Below are 25,118 nucleotides of genomic sequence, written 5' to 3'. Positions count from 1 at the left end.
TGATTTACTTTAACACAGATCTGTTCTCTGCCCACCTTGGCTTACATGGCAATAAAGGGTGCGTGTGTCTATTAACTGCTGTACAAAACCTGGAGATTGAAGATTAGTCATGTTTACGGCCAACCATATAGACCCAGAGAAGTAGCAGTTAACTGTTTATTTTGTTGCTTGGGCTGGTACTACAGTTAGACAATTGCATCAGTTGTAATTGTTGCATACAGAGGTTTTTTTACATAACATTTAAGACACTCCTCTAGAGTACACATAGTTCTCTTGAAAAGTATGCACAAAGACTAAGGAAAAAGGACATTTAGAACTGCTCAATACTGGAGATTTAAGTCATCTGTTAAGCAGAGAATATTGGTCAGTGAATCTGCCAATCCTTTTTGATCACAAAATATTCTTTGGTTTTCTACAGCTTTTGGAAGACCAATTGAGCTCTTCTCTTCTGAGTGACTAAAGTTTAGCTGAGGAAAGGCAGGAAGCTTCCATTTGGCAGTGTTGTTTCAGAGCATGCTGGATCTACTTTTACGCCACTTAACAAGAGACTAGGTTCTTCCAGTTCTGGCCACAGACCGGGGTTGTGGTAAACAGGAGCTGCAAGTTTCCTACTGGATAAAATAGGCATTTCATTTGCAAATTTAGCTCTGCATTGTGTTGGTAGTTGACACACATCGTAAAGGGAGTTGATCTATCTGAAAAGTGCAACAAGACAATCCACTAAGACCCATTAAACACTAGTTAAGCGGTGAAGTGATAGGACATCAGGCTTAAAACTGAAGTTCCTTCTGGATACCCCAGAGTGTATCTGCACTCTTCCTCAACTTGTCTTCCTCTTCGCTCTTCAGGGTCATTTTCACCACATCGGTAATTCCTGAGTAGCCCAGGACACAAGGAACACTAAGGAAGACGTCATCTTTAATTCCATGCATGCCCTAGAAAGAACAGTAAAAAGAAAGAAGCCAGTTAAATAATGTGTTGATTTGCATGTAATAAATGCTTTCCCCAATAGTGGGAAGGGGGAGAAAGTGCCATCCTTGCAGGGAGATCTGTTCCTTATTTAAAGCAAACTCATTTACTTGCTTTGGCAGCTACTGCCTCTGTTAGCTTGACTATGCATACAGCATAGTAATAACAAGAAAACACCTTAGCATTTGACACTGAGCATGTTTTACCTTCACCATTGTAGAAACTGGATGCACTCTCCTTAAATTCTTCATGAGAGTTTCAGCTAGATCAGCCACAGAAAGACCAATTGCCCAAGATGTGTATCCCTTCAGCTTGATAACCTCATAAGCACTGTGGGAGAACGTTAAAAGAATTGAATCTTTCAGCAAAAAAAAATTCTTAAAAAGAATCATGTCTATTAAGCAACAGCATAGCTGTCCATCTATACTTCAGGTGAAGTCCATCTGAGGCTACTTATCCTCTATCTCCAAACGGCATCTGTTGCAGGCATTAGATCTATTAATTTATTATTTTTACAAGCAAGCTACTAGCCTTTCCCTGTAGAGATGCTGGTACCTGCATGGAGTAGCTTTGCTTGCACATTTTGTCAAGCCATAGTTAATATTTAAACATTAAATACAAATGAGCAGCATGCTCAAAGTCCTTGCAGTGTCCCTTCTCCTTTCCTAGCCACACCATTTAGGGGTGGGGGGCGAGAAGAGAAACTACCAGCCTTGGCTTCTCAGGTTGTCTGAGCAAAGTTAGACAATGGTTTGTTTAGAAAGATGAAAACCAGGGTTCAGATTATATGGCACAACAAGCCACAGCTTGTGGTTCTTGCATGTAGCACAAGCAAGAATGAGGGTGAAGCAATCTGGATTTCTGAACGCCTACACTAACAAGCTGCTAATTCACATGTAATGGTAGTTAAACATTAATGCTATTACCCAGCATGTTACGTAAACCAGGGCAGTTTGTAAATGGATCAGTCCTTCAGGAATGTGAAATGTATGCAGAATTTACTTTATTTCGCTTTCAAAACACATTCAAATTCCACAGTGCAGAATATAGTGATTGCTATATAGTATCTATCAACAAAGGGAAATTAACTGCTGAACAGTGGTTTCCAACACTGGAAAAGCACTCTCCAGTAATCTGAACACTGTAAACAGCACTCTAAATCAATATTTCTTAAAAACTAGAAAATTGGAGATTATATTGTGGGAAAACGAAGGGGTTTGGTCCAAAGTTAAGTGCATGTCATGGGGCAAAAATGCTCCGTTAAGGATCAGGGGACCTCGTTGAAGCAATGTAGGCTGTGGCATCCTTGAAAATGAGACACAGGCAATTTCTGGAAGCTCAGTGGAACCCCATTTCCTCTCTCACACAGAGACGAGATAAAGATTACCTTTCTACCACATGCTTGTGGACTTCTTTCCAGTTCTCCTTGTCACTATCAGACCCCATGTCTGGATGCAAAGTTTTCAAAGAGACGCCAGCAACATTCACGCCACTCCAGACAGGCACTGAATAAAATGCAGGAGATTTTTCTGAGCAATCTAGAACGTTTTCCAACCTCACAGAAAGTAAGATTCACAAGTGTTTCGAACAGATCTGAGCTGGGCAGTTAATGTAGCATGATGTACCAAGTACAGTTTTATAATTACTAAGCATCTTGCTACGCACACATATCTTCCCCTTAAACTTTGGCTAACAGGTAGTGGAGATGGATCCTTGTGCTCATCCATGCTGGATTAGCCACTGACCTGTTCCTTTTAACTCATAAACCCAGGGAAAAGGGTGGGTTTTCATCCTGCTGTGGCTATGCACACACATCTTCCTAAAATGGTCCATAGCCCTTGGGGCAGAAGAAAGACTGCAAAAGTGCTGTGACCACACACACAGGGCTTGGCAACCATACACTGCATATAATCTGTCATTCAAGGATGAGTGTGGCGGCAGCAGCTGCTCACCTAAGGCAAGCAAGCAGCCAAGTACACAGCTGAGGGCCAGATTCAAGTACAGTGGTGCCCCGCAAGACAGAAAACTCGCTAGACGAAAGAGTTTTCCGTTTTGGAGGTGCTTCGCAAAACGAATTTCCTATGGGCTTGCTTCGCAAGACAACAATGTCTTGCGAGTTCCTGCTGGGTTTTTTTCCTCCCCCCCCCTTTTCTAAGCCGCTTATCAGCTGATCCGATAAGCCGCTAAATAGCGCTAATCCGTCAATGGGCTTGCTTCGCAAGACGGAAAAACTGCTAGACGAAGAGAATCACAGAACAGATTCTTTTTGTCTTGCGAGGCACCACTGTAATGAAGCCTGCTAATAGAAGCTCGTGCAAGGACTTGTGCTAGCGCACTGTGGCTTTCCCCTCTACCTCCCCACCACCACCACCACCACCAATTGGCTTGGGGTGTCAGAGAGGGAGAGAAACCCCAGAACAGGGGGTTGTGCTTATATTCACTGCTGTGAGACGGGATAGAGGAGTAGTAGAGTAGAATCTGAGTTTATGCATCAAAGCAGAATTCTAGTGGCAGTATTGGTGCAGGGCTGTATGAGATCACACAACTCCCAAATATAGGATGACAGAGGGGCCAAGACAAGTAACTTGTAACTGCTTTACTGAAGACCAGCATGCAAGGGTCTCTGACATGAAAAGGATTTACTGTGAACTCCCCAGTTAGGAGTAAAGGGTAGAATTTAGCCTGGTAGGGTTTGGCCTACTTGGATTACAAAGCTGACCTTTTGCAACAGAGCTGCTCAAGTCAAATATAGACCATCTAGTGTTACTTCATGCAGTAGGGACAGCTAGATTATATTCCTAACTTCCATACAGAGGGAAGAGTATGGAAACCTCTCTGTGGGTTTGCCCAGCACCTAAGTCTGATGTGGTCAACGATTCTATAGCCGTCTTCAAATTTCCAAAAAGCTGTCATTTGTTGGATTCCAACTCCCCATCAGCCCATCATGGTCAATGATAAGAGCTGTAGTTCAGCAACGTCCGGAGAAAACTATTTTACCTAACCCAGTGTTAGGAGATGCTTCCTAATGATAAGAATTCCTCAGCAATGGAACACTGGCTTTGGAGGCGATGGGCTCTCCTTCATTGCAGGCATTTAAGTAGACAATGGATGGTTCTTTATCAGGGATGCTGTACACGCACCCTGCATTGGAGGATCCAGCATTAAGCAGGGGACTAGCCTAAATTACTCAAAGGTTCCTTCTAACTCTACGATTCTACGTTCAAGAGGTAGATCTGGGAAATGCTCTGCTGCTCTCCTTTTCACCAGGTACTGTTACCACCAGTATATTCCAATCCCACTCATCTTCCAAGAACATGAAGGAAGTCAGAATGCAACAGTCTGTTTCCTTTGTGAGTTGGGTAGCAAATGGATTGCGTGTCATGCTTACCACTGGAGTCTCCATGCTCTCCAACAATCCAGCCATGGCAGCTGAGAGGGTGGATGCCCAGCCTCTCGCCCATCAGGTGGCGGAAACGGGCAGAATCCAGATTGCAACCACTTCCAATCACACGGTGCTTAGGGAAGCCACTGATCTTCCAGGCCACATAGGTCAGAATATCCACTGTCAACAAGCAAAGTCATCTGGTTAGAAAGTGATTGTCATATGCACTATTAAAGACAGACAAGTTTCAAGAGCACTGGGAATCTGCAATCCTTCTCCACAAAGAGAGGCTGTTTAATTTCATCTGTTCTACACAAGGCTACCTTAATGATGAAATGCCAAAACCATCCTGGCTCCAGGCAGCAGTTAAAGGGCAGAGGGAATATTGAGGAGCTTCTTTACAATCCTCTCATTTTAATATAAGGTGCTCAGGCAAGAGTGATGGTTCTGTACTATGGTTCTGACTTTCCTAGTAAATGTCCCCTGTGAGTTAACAGCACCAATCCAGAATTATCTGTGTCTTACAGAGGGCGCAGGGAGCGATATCTCACTTGGGACCAGGGCATGCAGGCATGACTGAAGCAGGACATAGCATCTTGCAAGTATCCCAACACCTCCCCAAGCTCTTACCCAGCAGAGCAACCAAAGCTCTTTCCTTTTGCCAAAGTCTCTAGTTTAACTTCCTGAACTTCTGCATCCAGACATCATGGTAAGCTATGGCTTACTGGGGTCAAAGCAAGACTAGGAGAGCCTTGGGCTTGCACCTGTTCCCATCTTCTCCAGCCCTGAGGATGAGTTTTGAAGCTTTCACTTCCTTATTAACTACAGTTTATTTGTTCTTCTGAACCCATCAAAAAGAAAGCTTCCAACCTCATAACCACAAGGGCTGGGTGTGGGAACATGACCCCAGGGCTCATAGGAATTCAAGAGCTGCCTTACAGAGTTGGGGCCATGGTCCATCCAGCTTGGCATTGCCAAGGAATCTTTCTTGGTTCTATCTGGAGATGTCAGGGTTTGAACCTTCGACTTTCCTATGTTAGGAACACACACTTCAACACTGAGCTATGGTCCATCCACCATGATTTACCAGGGCATCTGAATGCAGCCACTGTGTAAATAGATCAGAGAAGAGTGTGCAAGTGTGTTGTCACAGAGAGTAATAGTGTAAATGAGCTATCAGCTAGGTACTAGGCACAGCACCTCGTTTTACATGGGGGAAAGTTAGGCGTTTCCTGTATACTGCACCCTAACAGTCAAACATGGAAGTACTGCTGTATTTCCCATGAGACAGTGGAATGATGTGATCTCTTAACAGACCCTAGCCACGATTGTCACCACCATAGTTCCAATCATCGTAGATACTAGATAGCAAAATCATTCTTCAAATGAAGATCCTTATATAGCCAAAACAGCACCACCCACACTCAAAAAGGAGTTATGAGCAAGTTTATGGAACCCAGAAGTCCATGAAATCTTTAGAATAGGAAGGATGTGACCTGTAACAGCCCAATGAAAGACAGCAGCATCAGTGGGCATGGAATGATGATTGGCTGCTGAGTAGATACAGTGGGGACATGGAAAGAGGTAAGAGAATGGAGTGTTCTGGGAAAGGGCATGGCTGAATGGAACCCTGAGCAGGAGCACTCCATGGGACGATATTTAGTTGCAGGTCCCACTTCAGAATTGAAACTTAAGTGTTAAACAATGATGTCCTGGTGGAATAGATATTTTCCTTTTCATGGCCAAGGGAAAACTTGGAATGCTTTCAGGATTCCCCAATTTCCTTCTTGGAAGCAAGCAATTTCTCCTTTCAAAGGACTGGAGGGTGAATTATGGTCCATAAGCAGTTAAGAATAGGACACAACCAACCTGGATTTGAAACAACAAGCAGCTTGCAGTCAGGGCTGTACTTGACAATGCTGGGAATGATGAATTTGAAGATGTTCACGTTGCGCTGAACCAAGTTAAGGCGAGACTCGCCTTCTTGCTGGCGGGCTCCGGCAGTGATGATGACCAGCTTGGAGTGTGCAGTCACAGCATAGTCTGCAAAAATAAACACATTTGTTTGTTCAAAATAAATTTCATAATGCATGTTACAATTCCAGACAAATTGAATGCACAAAGCATGACTGGAAGAGAGGAATAATTGGGCCCACAGGAGCAGAAGGACACCTTTGAGGCAGATTTATGAGCTGAATAAAGGGAATTTGTGCTTCAGAGAACCTGAAGTCCTAATGATTGCTCTGTGAACACTCGGCTGTGTTCTTCCAAGTGTTAGCTTAGAGTGTTTTGGAAACTAACATTAAAATAGCTGCTTGTACTAAATCACCTTTGTTCATCTGGATGTAAGAGCAGCTGCTATGGCTTCAGACACCCCTTATTGCCATCATAATTCTACTGCTACTTCTCCCTTAAAAAGGATTAAATGTTTTATATGTATGTAATTTTGCTTTCAATTAGACCCTGTCTAGAAACATAAGACAAAAAATCAAGCCACTTTTCTGCAAATCCCAGGCTCCTTCTGGAGCTACTGTTTTCAGATGGTATTGCTCTGAAAAGAGAATGGAAGGGGAAACCATGACTAAGCTCTCCAATTTGACCACTGGGAGCAGGGGGAAAATGCCCTTTGCCGATCCATTAAGTGCTATTTAAAATTTTATCGAAGGACTGTGGTCAGGAAAGGACTGTGGTCGGGAAATGAAGCAAAGAAGAGCTCTTGTCTGCCAGTTTTAGAGCAGCAGTTTTAGCAAAGCAACAATACACTTCTCTACACTGTAGCTCCACTGCTTTGTGCTTTTGATTGACAAGGATTCAATTTATTTGGTATCTGGACTCTTACACTACAGCCAGTTGTTCAACTTGCTCTATCATAGACCTTCCCAAGGCTGAAAAGCCTGTTCCCAGGGTTCTTTGTTCAGGCATCATCTCTAGATGACGACTTTCTAAAGGAGTGTAAAAAGACTAAGGGAAGTCAATTCACATGCCCTTCTCTACACCTCTCATCTCTTCCTGACCTGAGAAGCCTTATTGACCCCGAGCCAGCACTACCAGAGGAATCAGGCTATTCATTTATCATACAAACAACATCTGAGAAATTCCAGCCTGGCTGAGTCTAACAACCCGACATACTACTAGAAGCAATGGCCACAGCATGCAAGAACTGGCTTGGAATCTTGCAATACTTCGTTTTAGACTAGGAGTGAGGACTCAACAAAAAGGGACACCCAGTTGTTATTGCTTCTCTCTCTCTGTGTGTGTGTGTTGTTGTTTTTAGTTATCAGCCTATTTGTCAAAATTCATTTGTTGCTTGTCTCATAACATTGATATGTTCAAACCTAAAAGTATAATAAACCCAGTGTAAATTCATGAACAGTGCTATACTGAAGGCACTTTATCCAAAGCCCTGCCAGGCTCATGATCCTTTTTCGGCTTTAAATGTGTCTGCTTTAATGTTATCACTCACACTGGAAGTAACAGACTGCTTAAGAGTGTGACTAATTTTTTGCCCATTTTGCAGGGCCAGGAGAATTCTGCATCCTAGCTGCTTCCAGGGCCTCCTCTGGGACCCTACCTAGGCTTAGGAGATACTTGCAGCAGTGAGGAGGCATGCTCCAAAACCACCTACACCTCTCAACTGTTGGGATTCTGAGTCTCTGGTGTCAGATGGGTAGATCTTGCCTATTCTATGGCCCCAAGACATCCTCCCAGGAATCTTAGGACTGCACCCATAATCCAATTCTCTCAACACTCCCCTGTTGACAGTATTTGCTGCACCAAAAGAAGCAAAAACAGGCTTCCCTTATATTTGTTCTAAGCTCTGCCAAGCAGACCTGTCAAAGGGTGAGCATTTGTAGGGAGGGAAATGGACAGAAGAGCAGGCCACCTCAGCCAGCAGAAGGAAACAGTGATGACCAAATTCCTGGTTAATATAAATGACCAAATTCCTGGTTAATATAAATAGCCTTTTCTATCCTTGTGGTATCATAAGTTTGATGCTCATTGCTAACTTTATCAAACCATGCTGCTTTTCAAAGTAATGCAACTTAAACCACACGAAACAGCCTTTATCCACAACACCAACTCTCCAATGCTGTCTGTATAAATCTGTGCAGGTCAGCTGCTGGTTAAACCAGCTGCCTTCAAGTCATCATTGCCATAGTGAAAGCTCTTTAAAGATTGACATTCCACAACTTTGGTCTTGCCTAAGGCAAGAGAAGTCACCTCTACTTCCAGAGGCACAGAGGCTTCCTCTCAGAGAAACTACTGGATGTTGCCTTGCTATGTAGCATCTGAAATAGATGGTCTGTACATAGAGGACAGGGAAATACTAACCTTTGCCAGAGACAATTTTTGGTGTTCTGAGAAAGAGGCTGCCATGCTGAAGGTCCAACATCTCTCCCTTCAGCTTGTCCTCCATGACATCAACGAGGGCAAGTTCATCAGCCAAATCCTACAAAAAGCCAAGAACAGATAGATCAACCCACTGGCTTTTTTAGAGACCTGAATTTTGTGGTTCTGGGAAGGCCTGCACAAGCAGACATACACCAAGACAAACTGCAGCCCACCAGGCCCTGCCAAGGCCTTGATAATAATAAAAATAAACAGTACCCAGCAGACAGCTAAACTAGGGAGCTTTATAGAGCTCCTGATAAACCACTATACATGGCTGTGGGGAGTGTTTGGTCTGGAGCAGGGGTTGGCAAGGTTTACCAGCCATGGGCCAGATCACTCCCACAGAGATCATCCGTGGGCTGGACTGGCACAGCACAACACTGGGAATTGTGTCTGCGCATGTCCAGACACCAAAAATCGCACCTGCAGACGCACTTTCCGCCGCCGCTCAGCAAGTCCCCACAGTTTAGCACACGGGGGATTCACCAAGAGCGGGTGGCTAGGTTCGGGGGTAGCTCGTGGGCCGGTAAAACAGTGTTTGTGGGCCACACGTTGCCGACCCCTGGTCTGGAGGATCAAAATGAATTAAGCGCATGGTTACAGTAAACTGATGCTGATATTTTGATCAGATCTGAGGTGTGCAGTGCAATCGTAAATACACTGATCTTGGAGTATGTTCCGTTGAAGCCAATGGACTTATTTCTGAATAGGTATGCATAGGCTGCACTGTTAGGATTTGTATTCACAAACTGAGTTTATGGAAACATACTTGACTGTCCATGAAAACACCTCTACCTGTGCTTTATAGAACATTTTATTTTTACAGAAAGACATAGCAATACACAAATTTAGCATTATTGTCTTTGTTCATTACTTTTCTTACAAAGTAGCACAAAATGACTTACATTAAATTCAGTTAAGAACAACAACAACAAAAACTCAAAACACAGCAATGCAAATAAACAGCTAAAAATATTGTTAAACGAAAAGGCAAGACCACAGATCTTGCCCCACGAAACACAGATTTTACCTACCTTCATCAAAATGCTTATGGCACAAGCCATGCCAACTGCACCAACCCCAACCACAGTGATCTTGTTGTGGGCATGAGGGTGTTCCTCTTTGTGAACATTTTCAATCAGCTTTTCCTTGAGAGACATCTTGTAGCTCTGTGGGAGGAAACATAAGAATACAATCAGCTCATTTTCATCACTTGTTGAATTGTGCTGTGATGATAAGTTAACACAGTCCATTTCAAAGATGGATCCCATCACTAAGATAGACACCACAGAGTTTACTCTGCAAATTTGCAAGAACCTTGATTTTGCTTTTATTGTTATTGCAGTATTTGAATTTTAGCAGATTCTTCTGTTTTCACAATGGGAACAAAGTCATGAGTAAATTGCCCATTGATTTACATGGGATCCAAGTTCAATTGACTAATTTGGGTGTGGATCCAACCCACTGTTGGCACATATGTATCATTTCCCCCCCAAATACACATTAGAAAATTTAGCAGGATAATTGCAGGTAAGAGACAGAGGTTTTCAAGAAGTGGAATGCTAATGTACACAGTCAACACAAAGCCACACAGTATCTTATCAAAGGATCTTGCAAGCTCAGTGCATTGTGCAACAAAACATCTTGTCTGTTTGATCAGTATGCTTTCAGGCACAAAGTCTACCCAGGATGTGATTGAGAACTAAAAGATGCGACTGACTGACTGACTGACTGACTCACTCACTCACTCGGAAGTAGTGAAACACTTTGCTCTTTCTTCTATATGCTTGTCTTAAAGTTTTTATTTTATTTCTTAAAGATGTATGTTATGTTTTGCTTTGTTTAATGTTAAAAGCTGTCTTGGGAGAGAACAGCATATAAAAACCATAAAATATTAGGCAGCATATAAAAATCATGAAATATTATGCCATACTCTGATGTTCCAAACTCTGATGTTGTGGCCACAACAACTCTGGAAATGGTGTAGGTGACAAGAGACAATGAGGCTTGGACTGAAAACTGGCAGCATGGCAGGTGAAAATCCCCAGGAGGACAAAGGTTGATTCTGGATATCACGTTGGGCCAGAGTCCAGAGCTAGAAGCTAGTAGCAAGTCAGGAATATAAAAAACTTGGGTAATACCAACAAGGGGTAGGGGTGCATGCCTGCCAATGCAAGAGCACAAAAGTGAAAAATAAAGGGGTCAATATAGCAGATTAGTGGTCAGTGTTGCTGGAATGAAGGGGCATTTCATGATGTTAAACTTTGCAATTAAGACTGTCAGGCAGTTCTGAATCAAAATCTGCCACAAGCCTTTGCCATCTCAATTTAAAGTTGGTGAACCAAACTGGGGGAGGGAATATGGCGCAAGCAAGTGTGTGATGTAGTGGCATAAAGGCACACCTGCTTGGTGGGAGAAGGCTGCTGAAGAGGAGGAAAGATGCCCAACAGGACTGATGAGGGAGGGCACATTGAAGGGATATACTGGTGGGCAGAGTTTGAGAGAAGAATGTGGAATGCAGATTCTGGAACACTGACAGCAAGGTGCTAGGATGACACATCTCAGAACCAGTCATTAAAAGATGGGCTTCCAAAGCTCATGGGATAGTCAGCCATACACCTGTAGTCCAAAATTATGACAATTCCTGCATTCAAAGCTGCCCCATAGAGAGCAACTGCAAGGGGGGGGGGGAACCAAAAAGTCTGATCTCTCCTGGGTGCATCACTTTAGTGTCATCTGGTATGCAGCACTCTGCTCTTTGCAGCAATGATGCTACTGCAAATGTGGAAATACTGAGCATCCCTCCTGAATATATTGAATCAGAGTTACTGTAGGTCTTTTTGTTGCTACTATATGCAGCTGTTCACTTGGTGGTTAAAGAGCAAATCAAGGCAAGCACTCTCTCTCTCTCCACCGTGATCATCAGCACTCCAGTTTGGTGATCAGTAAGTATTTGGAGACATTGAGCGATCAGTAAGTATTTAGAGACAATGTGCAGAGTTTTGCAACAAAACAAAACCACAACTTCTGAAGCAGTAGCCAAGTGAATGATCTTGCAACTTTCCCATAAACTAAAAACAGCTGCTTATTATAGTTACCAATAATTGTGTGAATTAACAGTGCAGTTCAGAGTGAGGCACAGGCAAGATTCATATGCATTATGCACATTAAGCTCCAAATCGTTCAATGAAAATGTAAATTCTTTCATCTGATCAGCAATTTTACAGTATCAGATACCTTTCCTGAAATTGAAAGACACATCTCTATAGGCAAAAATGTGTCCTGCAGATTTTGCATGTCTAGTTCAACAAGCAAAATGGAAACCTGATTCCACTGCCCTGTAGGGGCCACAGTCACAAGGACACATTTTGATATGAAAGGGCTCTGGCATCTGATGAAGCTGAAGTCAATGGGAATCTGCATGTGTGATGCTAGGAAAGCCAGGGGGGTTATCATGCACCTAGATTAAAAAAATTCAATATGTTGGAAGAAGGAAGGGGAAATATGGTAAATCATGTTCCTGTGATCAAACACAGGACAAAAAGCAGAATATTATTAGAACCTGGTACCAGTGGTGCACTTATGGAGTCATTTAAAGAAATATCATACCTCTTTAAGCAATCATGGCTTCCCCCAAAGAATCATGGGAACCATAGTTTGAGTTCTGAGAGTTCCCTTCACTCTGGGAGTTGTGGCTATGTGAGAATAGGGGTCTCCTAACAACTCACAGCAGCCTTAACAAACTAGTTCCCTGAGTTCTTTGAGATAAGCCATGACTGTTTGAAGTGGTATGATACTGCCTTTAAAGGTGATATGAGGCCTTGAGTCCAATTCACAAAATCAAACTTTTACATTGAGAATGCACTGAACCATGTTGCGTCCACATGAGCTGGGTGTGTGTGTGTGTGTGTGTGTGTGTGTGTGTGAGAGAGAGAGAGAGAATAAATTCACAACTTGGTGCCATCACCACAATGCTGCCAAATGCATTTTCAGTAACAGTGTGGTAAATGCACACTTGTGTTACATAAGCCATTTGGTTTGTGTGTTGGAGCAACTACATCAACTTCCTGTGTGAATTGAGCCACTCCACATTCAAGCCTAATTTAGCCCCAACTGCTAGGTCTGTAGACATTAAGTTCTTCTGCCAGCTCCCTGCCTGGAACTAACTGCACACAGTCATAGCCATGTACAGGACCAGCCTTGTTGTGCAGCCAAGAGTGCTAGGCTTTGACCAGGGCTCAGATCTCAGCTCTCTAATGAAGCTAATTGGCTGACCTTGCATCTCATTTTAACCTATTTCCATTGCAAGGAGGAGGCACAACTATGCTTGCTGAACATCTGGCAAAAGCTGCATTCCACTATGCATGTGGCCCACTTGAGCATATGTAGTTTGGGCCCTATAGTTTGCATTCCTGCACAGTCCTAAGAATTACCCTGAATAAATCCGCAAGAATCTGGGAAGCCACAACAAATTGAGGGAAAGGGCATTTTCCCCACAACACAATGCCTGGCTCCACCTATTCTCACTGAAGAGTGAAGTGATTCACTAACACAAGTTATCTTCTCTGGGATTCTTCCCGCATCCCTTAAACTAGGTAGCAATTCTGTTAACCAGGAAGGGTATTAAGCCTTGGGAGGTAGACAGATTTCAGGCTTAGCGGATATACTTAAAACACACACACACACACACAAAATACCAAAATATAATCAGCCAAAGCCCATGCACGAACAAGTTATAATTAAAAAAACAAGGTGTCTAGAATTTGGTTTTCTGAACCAAAACTGAACTCTCAGAGTACTTGAACTCAGGAGTTCTCTCCTGCTTAGCACACACACACACACCCGGGAAAAAACCCCTAAGCTGTCTATTTTAAGTGGGGAGAAGCATTTTGTTAGGGCAGCCTGAAACCCTAGGTAATCTAACGCAGATCCGTCAGAGATCAGCAGATCCAGATCTACCTTCCTCCCCCTCCCCCCCCTACATAAGCGGCACTATCTTCCTAAGGGGATCACCGACTGCAAGCGCGATCGCATCCAGCTACTGCCGAGATGAACTACCACTTTATAACCCTCCCAATTACATTTCCGGGAAGCGGGCCGTGTGAGGCACCGATTCCGGTGCTGATCAGTTTTCCCGGTGCAAGATATTCAATGGTCGGGCAGGGGGGCGATGCAGTCGGGGAATGGAGAGAACCGTCCACACTTCCTCCTCCTCCTCCGTGCAAGCCGAATGCAGTCAGGTTGATTTAGTTGCCAGCGATAAAAGGCAAGGAGGAATCCCGGCTCAAAGGCACGAGAACTACGTGAGTCAGAGACAGAATACCACCGCGATCTTCGCCTGGGGTTTGATAGGGCGGTGCTAGTCCCGCTCCCGGGAGGAAATAAAGGAGCTAAGAAGGTGCAACAGCCTGAGCAATAACTCTGCTGCGCTTGAGCTGCAAACCTCACCATGGACTAGCGACTTAGAAGTTCTAGTGGCCCCAAAGCGCAACCTTCCCCGGACATCCCCCTCCCTTTTTTAATTTCCTCCCGGCAGTGCGATGACCCAGCCGTTTTCGGAAACCACGTTTTCCCTCCTCTCTGTAGCGGATATTGCAGCACCGAGGGCGGAGGCGGCAAGGAAATACGACGCGTCCACAGGTCCTCGCAAAGTAACTCCGCTCTCCTCACCAGCACAGTCATCTCTCCACCCCAACACACCCAAAGCCTCGGGGCATTGGAAATCCATTTAATAATGCCATACCTAAAACAGCTCGAATTTATTGAGGGTCCAGGGGTCGGCGTTTTCCGCTCCAAAGTGGACTCTCTGACCTGTACAGAGCATCCCTTTCTGCAGCCGCCTCCCTCCACCCCTCGCGTTACATAATGACCAGTGGGCCAAAAAAGGACCACAACAGCCTGCTTCTCTCTCCCAACCCCGGGCACTTCCTACAAAACCATTTCAGAGGGACACGGGGGAAGCGGGGAGAGATTCCAATTTCCTCCTCTCACACCTTCTCACGGGTAGCCAACGTGGTGCCCTCCAGACGCCCAACTCTCGCATCAGCCCAAGCTGGCATGGCCAAAAGCCAGGGATGCTGGGAGATGTGGTCCCACAACGTCCGGAGTTGCCTTACCCCGACCTAGAGGGTTGCCCTCCTACCGACTCTGCCTCTCCTTCCTTGCGCGCCAAACGCCCGGTCTCTTAGCTCCGCTTTGGAGGGGAAAGTCCTCTTTGGACGGCTTGCTTTACCCCGAGTGTGCAAGTGGGGAAAGGTGGCGCGGGGCTCTTTGCACGCCTCGCCCAGCCCGCCTCGTTCCCACGAGCGCTTCCTTACCTGGGTAAGTCTAGCAAAGCGTGCGCGCAATGACCGGGCCCTCCGATTGCCGCTGCAGTACCGCGAGGCGGGGGGAGGCGGCGGGCGCTTAAGTAGGAATCCCGCGCGTGACGTCGGAGGGGGCGGTCGCCGCCGCTTGTCTGGCGGGGTTGGCCACCGCGGGACGTGCCGGCCCACACGTCGAGGGGAGCCGGGCTTCGGCAGCGGCGGCGCCGCGGTTCTGACTCAGGCCGGCGCAGTCACTCCGCAGCGCACAGGCGCGAAGAGTAAGGCTGCTCCCTGGGGATCGAAGCACGTGGCGTCGCTCCTCGCTTCCTCCCGGTCAGGTCAGAGGCCGGGAGATCCGACGGAGGAAGGAAAAACCCGGCGTCGTGGTGGCCGGAGCGGATGCGGGTCGCAGCCCCAAACAAGCTGGAGGGCACCCAGTTCTCAGAAAGGCTGCGAGAGCGCACTCTGAAGGGGCCTGCGAAACCATCAGCCCGATGCCCTGCGGCACAAGGCCGGAGAACCAGTGTTGCGGAGCCACTGGGGTCAACTCACTACATGGGTGCCACTTTTTGTAGGAAAAGCAGCCAGTCGACTAGCATTGCTGGTGTGTGGAGAGGCAATCCAGCAGCAAAGCTATTGGTTATTGTTCCTCTGGGCGTCTCAGCACTGGGCTGGTGGTGCTGCTGCCCACAGAGGAGAAAACACAAGCAACGGCCTCTGCCCACCGTCACTTTCCTCCTCTCTCTGGGCAGTGCGGCAAAGAGTGAGCAAAGAGCATAGGAGCAGCTGCCCTCATCCTGCCACTTCCTGGTCTGAGTTGTCTCTCTGTTGGCACAGTGGTGGAGGCTCCCAATCCTCCCACAGAGAGAGAGAATGAGGAGAAGGCATGGTTGCTCACCTTCAGCTCTGCCTCTGCAGAAAGTTTTGAGCAACTGATGGTTGCTGCTGCGCATTTCTGAGATGCCCTCTCCCTCTGCAGGCACTTCCTGCTCATGCAGACAGTACAGAGGGAGGAGGAGGCCCAGCAGAGCCAAGCAAGGAAGCAGGTGGCCAGTGACTGTAGGCGGCTCACAGACTGAGTCAGAAGATCAGCCTCTCTAGCCATCAGTATCCTGGCTGGGCAGCAAAGCATCTGTTTTGCAGGCAAAAGGTCCTAGGTTCAGTTCTGAGCATCTCCAGGTAGGGCTTGGAGAGCAATCATATAAGACACTTGTTTTTTATGTCCCTAGCCCAGTGTTGTTAAAGACTGACCACAGGCTTTTCCAGCCCTGCTGGGAATTGAACCTGAGACCTCCTGACTGTGGCGCTCTGCTACTGAGCTGTAGTCACTGCCCATTAGGAGTAAGCCACCACCTCTGCCTGAGTAATCTAGCACAGAGAACTAGAGCTCCAATTCCCCACCCAGAGAGAAAGACTGAATAATTGGCTATTTTTCCATTACCAGCTCTATCACCCAGAGATAAAGGCGGTGTGTGTGTGTGTGTGTGTGAGAGAGAGAGATAGAGAGAGAGAATGAATGAGAATGACTACCTACTGTACTGTTTCTCCTGTTCTCTGTTCACCGTCTCCATGCTAAGCAGCAGATTTCAGAGCAATGATGCTGTAGATAATGTTTCCAGGAAGGCTTAGTCCTGGGTCTCTTCTCCCTTTTCCAGCCTCAGCTGCTACAGGGCAGGTTACAATGCGCTGTTTGATCATCTCTCCTCCCCAGCAACAGCTGCTGATCAGCTACTTTAGCCCTCAAAATAAAAAAGGGCAACGATGCTGACACAAAACCCCACACATACACTAAGGCAGGCATGTCCAAAGCCCGTTTTTTTTTGGGGGGGGGGCTAATCCAGCCTGCTGGTTGATTTAATCCGGCCCCCGTGGCAGTATATGTCATGGGGTAAAATTGTAAAAAAAGCTCAACAACTTCAATCTCAATAAAAAGTTCAACAACTTTGGTCGGCTCTCACACATGTTCACTTCATCAAATCTGGCCCTGAAAAACGTTTGGGTACCCCTGCACTAAGGAGAATAGAAGCATTGCTACCCGACCCCACCCCTACTTACCATTCCCCCCTCCACCTCTTTCCCTCTTTTATTCCTAATGTAACGCTAATGTCTCACAACAAATGAAACTGATCTGCAGAAAACGTAACTTGAAAAAGAGGCATTGCACATACTTTTGTAAACCAAGAAATCTTTAATAAAAATACATTTTAAAAGTAAAATAAAAGGGGCAACCAGCACTGAGCATACCCCAAAAATATGGCCTTTGACCCCAAGTTGCCATCCTGTAAACAAGACACTTATTGGCAGGTAATCCCCACTGAACAAATTTACTTTCAAGAAAGCATGCACAGGATTGTGCTGTCAAGTTTACATAAATACGTGCAGCTGGATCCTAATATTATGTTTATTTAGAGGAACATTCCACTGAGTCGGATGATTGGCACTAACTCCTCATGTGCTTAAGGATATCACAAACAGAACACCCCTTCAACTTGCAGACATGGAGAACAAAATGTAAACAATGGGGAAAATAACCCTATTATGTAACATCTGATCACTTATCATATGGGATGAATATCATCAGCAGGTTGAGTTTTGCTAACATCACCAATTGCTGCAGTGATTTACAGTCTAGACTCCACTCCCAAAAGATACTTTGAATGATATAAAATATAATTCATACACATGCATGACTCTAGAATACAACATGAAGTGAAATCCATAGGAGGAAGTTATAAAGTTTATTAATGGTTAAATATCACTCCGGTTTGAATATTTACAGACAGTAGACTAGGCTATTGAAGGAAACAATAGTAACAGTATCTAACAGCATTACTTATTGGAATAAAAATTACATATTCCCACCTATGTTTTTTTTAAAAAACATGAATTTAATGGTGAGCAGGGTGGGTAGATTGAGAACTGCTGGTAGAGCTATAATTAAAAAGAACCCTTTAAATAATAATTTTGGAAGCATATTACACAAGCAGACACTGGTAAAGCAGATTTTACATATTTAATATTTCTCATCCTCGGGCCAATAGGTTTATTGAATGTCCCTGTTGAAAACTATCTCATTTGCTGTGCAGCTGGTACTAATTGCAGGCGTAAACGTATGTTAAGTTGTGATCTCAGCGTGATCAGTGGATGCCCTACACTTATTGGAATCTACTAGTCTGTGTGCTGCTGATCTGCTGATCTTTATTGCATTTTATTGCACCTACTCCACTGTTTGCACTCCAGATTAGTTTGTACTTTTTCCTGGTACGGATATTTTTTAATGGTGGACTTCTTGCAGAGTGCAGAGGGTGTGGGGAAAGCTTCTACAATCTGATTTTGCTTCAGGATGAGATAGGCCTTAACTTTACCACTAGAAGGATGGAACTTATCACAATAGCAGGTCTATATTCTCCTTAGCCAGACAGGCTGCCCCATCTGGACCTCAGCACCATAACACTAGAGCAGGCTTCCTCAAACCTCGGCCCTCCAGATGTTTTGAGACTACAATTCCCATCATCCCTGACCACTGGCCCTGCTAGCTAGGGATCATGGGAGTTGTAGGCCAAAAACATATGGAGGGCAGAGTTTGAGGAAGCCTTTCACTAGAGGCTTTGTTCCATTCATACTCAGACAGACTGGCAGTGTGTGTGAGAGAGGTGGGGCAGGCAACTGCTGCACACCCCTTTTCTATTTCTTCATATCCTTTCAACCATTTCCCCTACTTTGAAAAATACTTTTCAGCAGCATTCTCAGTAAGCTTGCTTGAGGACATTTCATCTGGCTTGTAACCTCTGTAAGGGATATTGGGCATATATGAGTTTCCCAAAATAGATTTTTGGAAGGTCATGTAAGGCTCTTTCTCTGCCCCCAGTATAAAAAGCTCTGGGGTTTTAACTTACATGGAGGGTCTTTTGTGGCTACTTCCTCTGCCGGAGCAATAATGTTGCAGTCGTGTACACATATATTTGAACAATGGGATTTACTTCTGCGTTCCTGAGGGCTTAGCAGCAAATGGCACAAAAACCTACTTCTTTTAAAAAAGAGAGAAGATGATGTTTTAATATTATTGCAAACAGCTTTGCATAATTGCCTCCCCCACCCTATCCAGTGAATCTGTCCATCTGCTTTGCTGCTTCTTCAGTGAAAGAGAGAGAGAATTATATGGTAAGGTTATTAGGGTTGTTGGCTGGATTCTGGCACAGAGCCTTTAATGCTTAGGATGGGTCCAGAATCTCGTTGGAACTGAAAATCTGCATGCAGGTTATTCAAGGTTGCTGCTAACATCCATCCCTGGGAGCAATTGCATTTCTGTTTGTCATGTTGCCATCTCTGCTTCAGTATTGACATGAACTAGATATGAGTTACGATTTGGGACACATCCCTTATTCAGAGTGAAACAAACAAACAGACACAGACAGACAAGATATATTATGCATTGTGATAGGAATTTAGAGGTCTTAGCAACAGCATCTAGCCACATACACACAGAGACAGTATACACATAAAATTAACAATTGTAAGGGGCAGGTTTAAAAAAAATATTTCAGGCTACTAAATTTGCTTTTCAGCATTTTCAGGGCAAGGGAGCACCCAGAAAGCTGTCTGTGGACAAATGCCAGCTCCCTTGGCCTGAAAAGCAAGATGAGCACCACACCCCATAGTTGCCTTTGACTGGACTTAACCATCCAGGGGGTTCTTTACCTTTACCTTACCCTTTATTCCACTTGGCTAACAATATTATGTGTACTCAGTTTCGCAAAAGGAGCACTATGTTGGCAGGAGCTGGAAAGTTAGGGCAAAATGAAGGGGGAGAAAGTGCTAAATTTGTGTAAAAATAGTGGTCACATCCAGACCAAATAATCAAAAGCCTCCTTTTAGAAGCTCCAATAGAAATTTATCATAGTGTGAGGAAGGTGGACAAGCAGTTTTCCTTCCTCTCATAATACTAGAATCCAAAGCCATCCATTGATGCTGAATGTTGGAAGATTCAGCCAGTGTTTCCCAAACTTGGGTCCCCAGCTGTTTTTGGACTACAACTCCCATCATCCCTAGCTAGCAGGACCAGTGGTCAGGGATGATGGGAATTGTAGTTCAAAAACAGCTGGGGACCCAAGTTTGGGAAACATTGAGATAGACAAAGGAAAGTGATGGCCACCAATCTGGATAGCTTTCCAATGATGAGATAAAATATTGGATGATAGGGCTATCAGTGACTGCTAGCCACAGCAGCTATGTTTTATCTCCAGTGTTAGAGGCAGTGTGTCTCTGAAGACTAGGCCCTGGAAATGATTATTTTTTGTTTTTTTAAACACTGCCCCAGGGTTCTGAATAAATATTTGCCTGCTGCTTTGGTTGTGGGTCATGCAGTTCAGTTGTGTGTAAGAAGTAAGACAAGCTGAGTTCAGTGAGATTTACCTCCAAGTAAGCATACATGGGACTGCAGCCTGACACAATTGTTGTTTGCTTTTGCCTTGCCTCCAGGTACCTGTACTGGTTCATTCAGAGTTGAGAGCACTTTCTGGCTGTGGCTGCAGAGCAGAGCACATGAGCCTGGCTTGTTTTGTACTGCATGGCAAATATAGTTACATCACTGATGCAGTTGAAACACATGCATTATTTAGAAACTCGCTGGCATCCTGCCAGCAAAGTGAACCTCTTACAGCCTTGACAGTCAGGCATTTCGGTTTTTAAAATATATGTTAAAACCAAATGGTCATAGCAGAAAACCATTTCATGCCAGAAAATAAAATCCAATGAAGAATCAACAGGGTTTTATTATAATAGTGAAAGTACTCTAGCATAGATGGGTTTGTACTAAGTCATGATCTTGACAAAGTATAGCAATAGATTTAATATGCTGGTCAAATAGAAATGTCTGCCTCCTTTATCCCAGAAAAATGTCCAAACCAGAATGCATCTCCCTCCCTCCCTTGATCTCTAGATATACTGCAACAAGATAGATGGCCTATAAGGCTTCCTCCAGCTCCCTAGTTCTCACAGGAGACAGGGAAATTTACATGTGCAGATCTAGAAATGGCTAGCTTTGCAACTGTGTGATGTGTAACTTTACTAGGAAAGTAACTCATGTAACAGGTTCCAGCGATTGCACTTGTTTGATGGCATTTTCATCCAATTATCCGCTTAAATTGTTTAGGACTTCTTGCCAAAGGCCAGCTTGCAAGCTCACAGTGAAATTCTCTCTTTGATGCATAGGTACAAACTTTTCCAACATATCTCTCAGACTGACTTGTGCTGTTAAATTACGGACCTGTCAGAACAATGCAGGCATTTTAGGATCTGCAAGTGATGGGGTGTAGAAACAAGTTCCCTAACTCGTTTATCCTTTTCAGTGTTTCCCTCCCTGTGTACACTGAACACAAAGAGGGAGCAGGAACACTGGCCTTACCCAGAACATCACCATACGCCCATTGTCAGCAAAATCTTAAAAATCATCTTAAACTGTTCTGCAGTGTAACTTCTTCAATTAGGGAAATGCTCAGACTGCTTCCTTCCAGGGCTGGCTGCTTATAAACAAAATATTAATTGTTGCTAATGAGCAATTTTGGTAGGTCCAGTGACTTTACTAATGGTTCTATGTGTAACAAGCCCACATTTCATCTTTGATTAAAAATAACAAAGACTTGGGGGGGGGGGAGAGAAAGAACTAATTACTATTACAGTCAACGGTCCAAACGGACAGCTAGCTGCTGCCAACTTTATTAAATGATGCCAGAGAGAAAGGTTCTAGCATAGCCTTCAGGATGTTATTTAAATTTCTTTTTGCATGGAGGCTCATTCAGTCATGCACAGCCTAGGGAACACAGGATTACCATCTCTCTATGAGAACTAGGACTCGGACATTGGCATGGGAACCAGGCAGCCTAGTTTAGGAGAAGCTTCCCACTGCCTTTGCTAACTCAGATTAATGTTTAAAAAAGTAATATGTGTTTTACATTTCTCCAGTATAGTCCAGCTAGCAACTTCCAACTTTCCTTTATTGCATTTCATATAGGAATTTAGCAGCACCCATTAACTAAGCATCCAAAGGAGTGAGGGGAGACAGAAGAGACCAGGATGGTTGCCTTAGATGACAGCCACAGATGGCAAAGAGGACAGTCTGTTTTGCTGGATGTGCCAGATGTGTTCACCCAGGTAGATAACCAGGATGTTATATTCAGCTTTGGGTAAGGCACAGAGCTCGCTTCATCAGATTTCAGATTAACTAGTCAAACTCTTCAAAGGCAACCAGCACTGCTGTTATAACTGCTCAATCTGCCACTGCTCTTTTTTATGACAGCTGGGATAGCTCGGTTAGTAGAGCATGAGACTCTACTAACCCATGCTGGGGAAATCTTCCTGCAGTGCAGGGGGTTGGGCTAGATAACCCTTCTGGTTCCTTCCAGCTCTACAAATTCTACAATTCTCTGTGATGAGGTAGAGAATCTAAAGGTGCTCATTGCTTCAGCAATCTCAGAATGTACTATTTCTGCTGCATTGAGCATGATGCTTAAGCCAGAGGCAAACGAAGAATATATTAGGGCAGGCATCCCCAAACTTGACCCTCTATAAGTTTTGGGACTACAACTCCCATCATCCCTAGCTAACAGGACCAGTGGTCAGGGATGATGGGAATTGTAGTCCAAAAACATCTGGAGGGCCGAGCTTGGGGATGCCTGTACAGTACTGTATTAGGGAGAGGGGTTGTAGCAGCTCAGTGGCAAAATGTATACTCACTAAGCAGAAGGTTGAAAGGTTGTACAGTTCAGCTCAGACATACTGTTGCTTTGTTTCAATTGCCTCATTGTATCTGACTCAGAGTAAATGACTTGTTAACAATGTTTGCTTAAGGTGAAGTGGTCTCTCTGCCAGAGCGAGGACCTGGTAATAACATTAATGGCCAGGAAATCATCAAGGGAGCAAATTGTGCTACAGAATTACCCAGACTGCTCTGAAAAGAAAAACACCATTCAGACTCCTGGAGCCACTACAGAAGCAGCCTCAGTGCAGAGCGGCTGAGAAAGAAAGGGGAGCAGATCAACAGGCTTACTGAGTAGTTTTACATGGAAGTTTGGGGCTGGGTAGAAGTCAAAAGTAAAATTGTCATCTCTCTTGCATGATTCATTGGGCTTCCTAGCCATAAAAATCCAGTTTGCAAAAGGGTAGTTTTCTCCTTGGATTTTGAGGCCAGCTTACCAACCAAGAGCCCAGAAAAACAAAAGGCAACACAGCCCCACTGAGACCAGAATTGGTGTGTGCCAATGCTAGCAATGTTGCCATCTAATTCGTTTTTTCCACTTTAGTTAAGAATGAAACAGGGAACCAGGATGAACAAAGCCTCAAATATTCAGGTTTTGCTAGGCAATTTAAGGGGCTGAACTTTGACACTAATCTCTTCTAATGGGCCATTTGCCACCTAGGATGGGGTTGGACACAAGTATGTGGCAGATTATGCAAACACAGCAAGACATTCTCCACCTTTTAAGGCCCACTGCGGTTTCTCTTATTCCCTAATTAACATCAGTAGGAACAAACTTCCTGCCCCAGAGGATAATCCAGTACACGTCAAGGCCAGTCCGATCCTGCATAAACCTAGGCCTTTTCTCATGGAATGTAGATCCCCATTACAGCACCCATAGTGGTGCTGTGGGTTAAACCACAGAGCTTAGGGCTTGCTGATCGTATCCCCGCGACGGGGTGAACTCCCGTTGCTCGGTCCCAGCTCCTGCCAACCTAGCAGTTCGAAAGCACGTCAAAGTGCAAGTAGATAAACAGGTACTGCTCCGGCAGGAAGGTAAACGGCGTTTCCGTGCGCTGCTCTGGTTCGCCAGAAGTGGCTTACTCATGCTGGCCACATGGCCCGGAAGCTGTATGCTGGCTCCCTCGGCCAATAAAGCAAGATGAGCGCTGTAACCCCAGTGTCGGTCACGACTGGACCTAATGGTCAGGGGTCCCTTTACCTTTTACTATACTGAACCACAGGCACTGCATAACATGGAAAGAGGCAATTTGTCTTTGCCACTGATCTCGTTGATTTGTTTTTCCCAAATAACAAACATAGGATGTGATGAAGTGGGGCAGGAACTCCTAGCCTAAGCCCTATAGTGGTAGAATGGACAACACACAATCAGCTTACAAGTGGAGGAAGAATTTAACTCCCGAGTCACAAAAGTAGAAAATTGGGGCAAGGTTTCATTATGTGCAATGCAACTTCCCCTCCCCAAACCTGAGGGTTCCATCAACCCTCTGGGGCAGATTGACTACATCCCAGGAGCACAAGGTGGCATAACATGGTTATCTTTCTCCTCACTTAGTCCCCACAAGCCTGCGAGGTAGGTTATGTTGAGAGGCAGTTCCATGGCCAAGTGGGGATTTGAATGCTGGTCTTCCATGTCCTATTCCAGGGCTCTAACCACTACCCCACACTCTGGCTCTGGATTAGATTAATAAAGCCCAGGAAAAAATAAACTTATGGAACTCCTTATATTTAGGAAATACATAATCATCACATTTTAATGACATTATGAGCTGCATGCACACTTTTGCATTTCTTTTCAAAAATTATTTGATTAAAATGTATGGTATTCTATTTTTTGCAAGTAAAAATGTAAATGGTTTTTTAAACAAAATATTTGTTCAATTGTTTCATTATATTCATCACTTGAAAATGTTCTTTGTGTGCCTAACCAGAGCCTCCTACAGCTGTACTCTCTGCTCTTCTTTGATCTCCTAGACCTCTTGCTGAATGTGCAGACTGTGTGGTTGGGTGAGCATTGATGTGCATGTGTGCCATTACCCAACATGCAATGCCTGAGCAGCAGTTGCACACACAGCTGAGGCTCCCATTTAAAAGATAGAAAGGATATTTTCCTTTCAACTGAAGGACAGCCGCAGCAGCCTAGAATATTTGCAAGTACAATGTTGAAATGAATTACAGTTCAGCGTGTCAAAAACAAAGGAACCTTTAAAATACTCAGTTACACAAGCATGATTATCAGATTCTTGAGTTGATATTACCTCTTGATTTGAGAGAAGTCACAAGATAGACACCCTAAAGCATAGAAAAACCACTTGAC

The 25,118-nt window shown here is 44.6% G+C and overlaps 1 protein-coding gene across 1 annotated transcript; it reads right to left on the bottom strand.

Annotated features, from left to right (window-relative positions):
- Positions 1 to 142: 142 nt before the first annotated feature.
- Positions 143 to 15,214, bottom strand: LOC309516202 (L-lactate dehydrogenase A chain). Its single transcript, XM_082194826.1, has 8 exons — positions 15,061 to 15,214; positions 9,778 to 9,912; positions 8,684 to 8,801; positions 6,221 to 6,394; positions 4,358 to 4,531; positions 2,357 to 2,474; positions 1,176 to 1,299; positions 143 to 935 (listed from the first exon to the last, which is right to left on the bottom strand). Exons 2-8 carry the CDS (start codon positions 9,901 to 9,903, stop codon positions 771 to 773), a joined length of 999 nt encoding a protein of 332 aa, XP_082050952.1. The 5' UTR covers positions 9,904 to 9,912; positions 15,061 to 15,214; the 3' UTR covers positions 143 to 770.
- Between the last annotated feature and the right edge of the window lie 9,904 nt (positions 15,215 to 25,118).

This window comes from Podarcis vaucheri (assembly GCF_965113315.1).
Source record: "Podarcis vaucheri genome assembly, chromosome: 1".
Taxonomy (NCBI): domain Eukaryota; kingdom Metazoa; phylum Chordata; class Lepidosauria; order Squamata; family Lacertidae; genus Podarcis; species Podarcis vaucheri.
This window is presented reverse-complemented; position numbering and strand designations above follow the sequence as displayed.

Coding starts and splice junctions, on each gene's coding strand:
- LOC309516202 (XM_082194826.1), bottom strand. CDS start 9,903: ATGTCTCTCAAGGAAAAGCTGATTGAAAATGTTCACAAAGAGGAACAC. Junction 4,532..6,220: donor GCTTGTTGTTTCAAATCCAG/GTTGGTTGTGTC, acceptor GCTTGTTGACAG/TGGATATTCTGACCTATGTG. Junction 936..1,175: donor CAGTTTCTACAATGGTGAAG/GTAAAACATGCT, acceptor TGTTCTTTCTAG/GGCATGCATGGAATTAAAGA.